This window comes from Nannospalax galili, unplaced genomic scaffold, assembly GCF_000622305.1.
Source record: "Nannospalax galili isolate Female #2095 unplaced genomic scaffold, S.galili_v1.0 scaffold1421, whole genome shotgun sequence".
In the NCBI taxonomy this organism is placed as follows: domain Eukaryota; kingdom Metazoa; phylum Chordata; class Mammalia; order Rodentia; family Spalacidae; genus Nannospalax; species Nannospalax galili.
In genome coordinates this window covers 10,794-18,583 of record NW_008345746.1, presented here as the reverse complement: position 1 = coordinate 18,583, position 7,790 = coordinate 10,794, and the positions used below count along the sequence as shown (strand labels likewise).

Genomic DNA, 7,790 nt, shown 5'->3' with positions numbered 1-7,790 from the left:
ATAGCAGAGTATTGCCTGCATGGAGGTAGGTGCACCCATATCGAGCAATGCCTGAGGAGGTCAGAAGAGGGCGAAGGATCCCCTGGAACTGAAGTTACAGGCGCCACGTGGAGGGAACCCAGGTTCTCTAACAGCAGCCAGTGCCGTTAACCTCTGAGCCGTCTCTCCAGCCCCGACTGCAGTTCTTCAGGGGAGGAGTGTCCGGGAGGTGGGAGCCCGGCCGAGGAAAGGGAGGGTATCTTGGGGGCAGGGTTAGTGGGGACCTGAGTCGTGCAGAAAACGGGGACAGGGGATGCCGGACCGAACCCGGCCGGAGACGGGGCGGAGCCAGGGAGGACCCTGCAGGGGCAGAGGCGGAGGCGGGGCGGTGGGCCGGCCCCTCTGGGGTCCGCACCACCCTCCGGGTCCCGTGACGCCGGTCGCAAGGCGCGCGCGAGTCACGAGCCCCGGCCGGGCCTGCGGTAGCGGCGCACCATGGCTTCGGAGCGGGACGTACGCGCGGGGCTGCGGCGCGCCGAGCAGGACCATCTCCTGCGCTTCTGGGCAGAACTGGCCCCGGGGTCTCGCGCGGCTCTGCTGGGCGAGCTGGCGTCGCTGGAGCCCGACGCGCTGCGGGAGCACTGCCGGGGCGCGGCCGCCGCCTGCGCGCTCCCCCCGGGCCCGCTGCCTGACCTGGCCGCGCGCTTGCGGCCGCTGCCCCCGGAACGCGTGGGCAGCGCGATCCGCTGCGACCCCGAGACGCGGCGGCGGTGGGAGGAGGAAGGTAGGCGGCGGTGGGACGGGGAGGGAGCCGGCGGCGGAAGAGTCGGTACCCAGCGCGGGGCTCGGAAACTACCGGCGTGGTTTGCCTTGCTCCTCCCTCCTGCGCGCGCTGGCCCCTGAAGTCGGACAGTATCCCGCTCCCGCTTGGCGCTCTTGCCTAACGACGCCCCTCGCTCCCAGGTTTCCGACAGATTGCCCTGAACAAGGTGGCTGTGCTGCTGCTGGCCGGTGGGCAGGGCACTCGCCTAGGCGTCACCTACCCCAAGGGCATGTATCAAGTGGGGTTGCCCAGCCAGAAGACCCTGTACCAACTGCAGGCAGAACGGATTCGTCGTGTTGAAGAGCTGGCTGGCACGCGCCACGGAACCCTTTGCTCTGTGCCCTGGTGTGTGTCCGTGTGTCCGGAAGTGTGTCACACTTCCAGAGTGATCATCCCTGCCCCACACCAAAACCTGAGACCCAACACAGCCCTAGACAGAGCCCAGCACCTTCCCTATTGAACCCCACTAAGCCTGTTACAGCCACATCTGCCAGGATGGGCCAGAGTCCCCGGAGGCAGCTCTCTATTACCGCCTTTCCAGGTATATCATGACCAGTGAGTTTACGCTAGAGCCCACAGCCAAGTTCTTCAAGGAACATAACTTCTTCCACTTGGACCCCACCAATGTGGTGCTATTTGAGCAGCGAATGGTACCTGCTGTGACCTTTGAGGGCAAGGCCATCTTGGAGCGTAAAGACAAAGTTGCCATGGCTCCAGGTGTGGTTCACCCCTGGAATGGAGAAGGGCTGCCCTACCTGGACCATGGAGTGCGGGAGGGGTGAAGGTGGGCCTTGGTCAGGAGGCTTGGGTTCCAGGTTGGATGTGCTCCGGCAGGCTGGGCTCTCCCTTCTTCGGCCTTAAGTCTTAAGTGTCACATGATTGGTACAATTGCAAAGCTCTTGGTGGTTTATGGTCCTGCAGCGTTTCCTGTACTGAGCCCCCATGAGCAGATCGATCTTTTATCCTTTGCAGACGGCAATGGGGGTTTGTACCGCGCGCTGGCCGATCACCAGATCCTAGAGGACATGGAGCACCGGGGTGTGGAGTTTGTGCATGTGTACTGTGTGGACAACATCCTGGTGCGGCTGGCTGACCCAGTCTTCATCGGATTCTGTGTGCTACAGGGAGCAGACTGTGGTGCCAAGGTGAACACCAAACCTTGCTTCTCATTGGAACTTGGCGGTCTCCCTTGCTTGAGCTCAGCCCTGTTGCTCACAGTGCTCTGAGCCCATCCCTGGTGACTGGCTGTAGGTGGTGGAAAAAGCATACCCTGAGGAGCCAGTGGGCGTGGTGTGCCAGGTGGACGGTGTCCCCCAGGTGGTGGAATACAGCGAGATCAGCCCTGAGATGGCTGGGCTGCGTGGGGCCAACGGCAGCCTGCTCTACAACGCGGGCAACATCTGCAACCACTTTTTCACCCGAGGCTTCCTTGAGATGGTTACCAGGTGTGTGTTGGCAGGTGGCTGTGGAGTGCCAGCCCTGACCAGAGATTAGCAGTCTCAGACTAGGCTGAATCAGAGAACTGCTACGGCAGCTGGAGCTGCTGTGCTCTGAGCTGGGCCACCCCTGGGAGTGGCAAGGGGTAGGTGAAGAAAGTTCGCCATATCTAAACAAGCTGAATCCCATGTGAGTCACACTCTGGACCGTTGATGTGAGTCTCTGTGGTCAAGGCTGCTTTCCGCATATCGTCCCCACTGCCCATGGATGCTACCTCTACCCTGTGGCCTGCTGGTTTCATTAGCTTGGGTATCAATGTAGTGATGGTGTCTTACTTGGCCCCGGGAATGCAGGGAGGAAAGCTCTGTCCTCCCCAGATACACAGTTGGGCCATAGTGCTGCCTGGTGAGGTCTCCCTGACAACCTGTCCTACCTGGCCAGGTATCTAGAAGTGGGGATGGCATCCCAGGAATACCCTGTCTGAAACAGACCCCTTTTGCCCTCCTGCCCCCAGGGAATTTGAGCCCTTGCTGAAGCCCCACGTGGCTGTGAAGAAGGTCCCATTCGTGGACGAGGAGGGAAATCTGGTAAAGCCGCTAAGACCGAATGGGATAAAGATGGAGAAGTTTGTGTTTGATGTGTTCCAGTTTGCTAAGTTAGTGGTAGAAGTCACTTAATTTTCACTTCTCTTTCTCTCTGTTCCAGTAGTGGGTTCTGAGGTCCAGCTAGGTGGGAAAGTAGAGGCTTGGGATGGGGGAGCTGAGGAACTGTAGGCTGGTCTCAGGGAATGTCAGAGCAGGGCGAGATCATTAAAGGGCCTGGAGGACACTGAACCCCGCCTGAGTACCCAGTGACCTGACCTGAGTTCCAGTGCCTGTGTCCTCTGGTTCTCGACATCTGGCAAGGGAGAGTTGGAGGATTTGAGGCTTCCCCAGAACCCCAGGACAGTATGCTTCCAGTGCCTGGGGTACTGCCTATACCACTCTGCTCATGGGAACAGACCCCCCCCATTTTGTTCCTGGGAATCTGACCCAGCCTTGCCTGTCCAGACCACAGCAGCTGACCGGGGATATGGGGTGATGGGCCCTTCTTCCCACCAGGAACTTTGTTGCCTTTGAAGTACATCGGGAGGAAGAATTCGCACCATTGAAGAATGCGGACACAGCCACGAGGGACAACCCCTCTACTACTAGGAGGGCTCTGCTGGCTCAGCACTACCGCTGGGCTCTACAGGCTGGAGCACGTTTCTTGGAAATGCATGGAGCCCAGCTTCCTGAATTGCCTGGGTGAGTGGCTCCAGGAAACCCTGGGGGCAGTATCCTCATCTCCAGGGCCCTGTTGACTCTGCCATTGTCCCAAGTTGGGCTTCTGCCCCAGCATCACACCAAGTGCAGGTGACAGTGTGCCCAGCTGGTGACAGCCTGCTTTGTTGTTGGGTCAAGTTATGCTCAGGGTACCAGGGAGAGGGGCTCAAGACTCCCAGACTTACTCTTAGAAGCTTTGAAGATGAGGTCTAGGCACGGTCCCTAAAGAGATGGAGTTTGACTTTCAGGGCAGAAACTTCTCTAACTGCTGGAGTTGCAGGTTGGTTTTGCTGTCTGGGCCCCATGCAGGACCTCTGTAGAGTGTGTTTCAACCAGGCCAGAGCCTGTTACTTGGCAGATGGCCTGCATAGGTTTGAGCTGTGCAGAGGGAGGAATTTACTGGGGAAATGAGGCAGGTGTGTGGCACTCATGCTGGGCAGACAACTTTCTACCTCCTGCCTGGGGTGCTGGGAGGGTCCCTGACAGTCATTCAAGAGACGGATGCTGACTAGTGCTTTCCCTCAGCCTACCTGCAAATGGAGACCCTCCAGCCATCTGTGAGATATCACCCTTAGTGTCTTACTCTGGAGAGGTGAGAGTGCCATTCCGGTCTTAAGGATTTCCTGGGGTCCGGCTTGTGTGAGCCAAAGGAAAAATGGAAGAGGTCGGCACCAGGGTGGACAAGCCACAGCCCTGCCTCAATTAGCCAGTGGGGTGCTGAAGACCTTTTGGAATTGGGGTGGGGTGAGAGATCTGAAGGCCTTCGCAAGTTTTGGGAGGAGGGGCGGGGGTAGGAAAGACCCAAGGCTGAGTCCAAGGATAGACAGCCCAGTAAGGCTTTGGAGTGTCTTCCTGACACAGGGACATAATCCTCTGTTGACCCTCCCTGACTCAGAGCAGCACTGGGGGTTTTGCTCCAAGGATTGTGGCTCTTTTGGGTGACTGGAGGAGGTGTGGGTACCTGAGATGGACACTTCAACACTGTAACCACTTGTTTCTAGGGGTTGGAAGCTTACCTGCAAGGCCGAGAGCTTCAGTCCCCATTCATCCTGGATGAAGAGCAAGCCAGGCTGCTGCAGCCACAGGAAAACTGACCTGCTCCCAGCCTCTTCAGTCTTGGGGTGCACTAGGGTTGGGAAGCGGCCCTGGCCAGGCTCTGTGTTAGGAATGCAGGCCCAGAGGTGTCTCTGGCCTGTGGGGCACAGAAGGGGATGTTCTGGTTTACTCCACAAGGGTGGGGCCCCTCCCATCCCCCATGGACCCAGTGACTGTGACTGACAGGTTACTTTGGCTTCATTTCTGGCTCTGGGATTCCGCTGATACAGAGGGTTGGGGACCCTGGAGAATGACACTAGAGGAGGCTCTAGGGTAGGGTGAGGGGATTATGCTTATGTGTGAGGAGGGCAGCATGGGTAATGGTCACGCTGCCAGCATACAGGCCAGCCGTGTGTTCGGCAGACTGAGAAGCGCAGGCTGCTGTTTGCGGGCTTTGTAGGGGTATGGTTAAAGGGGTTCTTCTGTCCCCCAACCTTGGCAGCAGAACCAGTAACTGCAGTGAAGCTGAAGGTCTCAACCCCACATTCAGCTGAGACCGACAGAAGAGCCTGGATGTCCATGGCTAAGGCTGGCTCTGAGAACTGTCTGCACACTGGAATGAAGGCAGCCCTCCTTGCCTTCCCTGGATCTCTGCCGATGCCTCAGTCTCCCAACCATGCCCACAAATGCAGCAGCTACTGTGTTTTGAGCATTGCCCCCAAGAACCAGACACCACTCTCCAGGTAGGTAGCATCTGGGTGTAGTGGTGTCCAGGTAGCCTGGTTTTGAGCCAATCAGGAACACACCCCATCCTGGCAGGTCACTTTTCCCTGAGATCGGAGCTTAGGGTCTCAGATGAAGACACAGTCTCCCCGTATCAGTGGTGCCTGGCTCTCTACCAGCCAGCCCCGTGCTGTCTCTGCCCTTGTGTTGTGCTTGGGGCACAGTAACTTGATTCAGAGCTGTATTTTCATTCAGGAAGCCGGTGGCACCTCCCTCATCACACTAACAAGAGCAGCTAGGGAAGGCAGCCTACTGCAGAGTTAAAGCAGTCCAGGCCCCAAATCAAGGGGCTCTGTTCCTCCCTACCCATCAGCTCTCCCAAAAGGGGTTGTTGGGAAGAATGTGTTCCATCCAGCATAGCATAGCATCAGTGAGTCCAGACCTGGTCAAGATGGCAGGGGCAGTGGCAGCTGCCATTATTGGGATCAACATCTGTAAGACAAACTAGGCTTTTACTGAACTCCATGGCTGTCTTTCTACAGGCTTTAAAAGCAAATTGTAAGCCTTAGCACCTTAGCTCCTTACAGGTAAGCCAAGGGCCTGGGTCAGGAGAGGGTCCCTGAGGAAGATCAAAGCCTCAGGCTCCTCCTGGATAAGCAGTTGGTTGGATAAATTCTCGAAAGAACTTTTTAAAAAACAACTCAGTTATACCTTCTTGTAAAGTTAAAAGTTCAGGGAGGTCTCCAAGACCTTCCCCTATATCCCCATTAGTTGCATCTTATGTGACTTAATACAGTGTTCACACCCAGGAGCCACAAGCACGGCTCCAAACCTTCACATGGAACCATTTGTGTGCTTACCACTGCAATCAAAATGCACAACTATTTCCTTTGACATAGAGCTCTTAGGTGACCTCTCCATGCTGCATCCTCACCGTCTCTAGCCCCAGACTTTGCTGAAGAAACTTTTCAGGCTGGACATGTTCATTTTCATGTGGTGGTCGGCGTTTCCCAGCTGTGTGACTGTTGCACCTGAATAAATAATCAGCCTTACTCATACCATTAAGTTTTAATAGCCAAGAGTGAACCCCAGATTTGTTCCTTTGCCTCTCACTTCAGTCTCTCCAGCAGCAGTTGGGGAACTCTTAAGCTTGGATCCATCCCTATCTGAGAAGCTTGCCCTTTGATCCATAGGCTACAGAAAGTGTGGATTCTGTTTCCAGCTTTTTGATAAGCTAATTCAAGCACACCCACAATTTATTATCTTGAGTGGAGGGCAAAGTAGGGTCCCTAGGGATTGGGGTCAAGTGCTGGAGCAGTTGGGTCAGTGCATCATAAACAGCTTCTAGTGCAGGGCTAAGTATAGCCTCGAAGGTATTGCTACAGGGTGGGGTGGGGGTTGGGGGGGCGCATTCCTTGAATCCCTGCACTGGGGAGGCAGAAGCGGGTAGATCTCTGAGAAGTGACTACAAAGTGGCTTCTAGATCAGTTGGTGCTACAGAGAGCCTATCTTAAGGGGGGTGGGTGGCAAGGAGAGCAGATGGTCAAAGAAGGGGCTAGCCAAGTGGGTAGCCCTTACAGACCCAAAAATGCATAGTCCAGATGTCTGGAAGAGTGGGCCTGGAGCAAAAACGAGGAGTTTCCTGTAGATACTGCTTGGGATTTTCTGTTTCTTCAGAGTCACATACACAGCAAACTGCAGTTCATCTTACAAACTTTAATTCCAAGTCCATTTAAAAAATTAGTTATTGCTGGGTGTGATGGCACACCCCTTTAATCCCAGCACTCGGGAGGCAGAGGCAGGCACATTTATGGGAGTTCCAGGCCAGCTGGGGCCACAGGGAGACCCTGCCTGAAAAAAAAACAAAATTTTTATTTTATGTGTATGAGTGTGCTGCAGGTGTGAGTGCACCTGTGTCCTGCAATGTCTAAGGAGGTCAGAAGAAGGCATCAGACCTTGGAACTAGAGTTACAGATGGTTGTTAGCCACCATGTGGGTGCTGGGAATTGAACCTGGGTCCTCTGCAAGAGCAGTGCACTTAACTGCTGAGTCATCTCTCCAGCCCCCCCAAGGAGCCTTGAGTAAAACTTTGGTCATGGGGTTCCTCATGAGGAAGCAGGTTAGGCCTACTCTGGGTTCTGTGTAGAATACTAGTCTTTCATGGGTTTACCTGTTTGGATTTTTTAAATAATTTTTATTCAATTTTATTTTTTATGTGTATGCATGTATTGCCTGCATGTAAGTGCACCCATGTCATGCATATAATTTTTATTTTATGTGTTTGAGTGTATTGCCTGCATGTATGTGAGTGCACCTGTGTCATGCAGTGCCATGGAGGTCAGAAAAGGGTGTTGGATTCCTCTGGAACTGGAATTAAGGATGGTTCGTCGCTGCCATGTGGGTGCTTGGAATTGAACCCAGGTCCTCTGCAAGAGCAGTCAGTGCTCTTAACCGCTGAGCCATCTCTAGTCCCCATGGGTTTACGTGTT

The 7,790-nt window shown here is 55.1% G+C and overlaps 1 protein-coding gene across 2 annotated transcripts; it reads left to right on the top strand.

The window, feature by feature from the left end:
* Nucleotides 1-243: 243 nt before the first annotated feature.
* Uap1l1 (UDP-N-acetylglucosamine pyrophosphorylase 1 like 1) lies at nucleotides 244-6,555 on the top strand. Of its 2 annotated transcripts, none has more exons than XM_029567749.1 (9): nucleotides 244-763; nucleotides 943-1,147; nucleotides 1,344-1,519; nucleotides 1,724-1,947; nucleotides 2,054-2,247; nucleotides 2,754-2,894; nucleotides 3,340-3,525; nucleotides 4,069-4,135; nucleotides 4,545-6,555. In XM_029567749.1, exons 1-9 carry the CDS (start codon nucleotides 475-477, stop codon nucleotides 4,635-4,637), a joined length of 1,575 nt encoding a protein of 524 aa, XP_029423609.1. In that variant the 5' UTR covers nucleotides 244-474; the 3' UTR covers nucleotides 4,638-6,555. The 2 variants fall into 2 exon arrangements, with proteins under 2 accessions (XP_029423609.1, XP_008840111.1); XM_008841889.3 differs by having other exon boundaries at nucleotides 247-763; nucleotides 1,775-1,947; nucleotides 4,545-6,554.
* Nucleotides 6,556-7,790: the final 1,235 nt, after the last annotated feature.

Excerpts from the sequence above, each read along its gene's own strand:
- Uap1l1 (XM_029567749.1), top strand. The coding sequence starts at position 475 with ATGGCTTCGGAGCGGGACGTACGCGCGGGGCTGCGGCGCGCCGAGCAG. Across the intron at positions 1,148-1,343 it reads ACCCTTTGCTCTGTGCCCTG|GTATATCATGACCAGTGAGT; the intron begins GTGTGTGTCCGT and ends CCGCCTTTCCAG. Across the intron at positions 2,895-3,339 it reads GATGTGTTCCAGTTTGCTAA|GAACTTTGTTGCCTTTGAAG; the intron begins GTTAGTGGTAGA and ends TCTTCCCACCAG.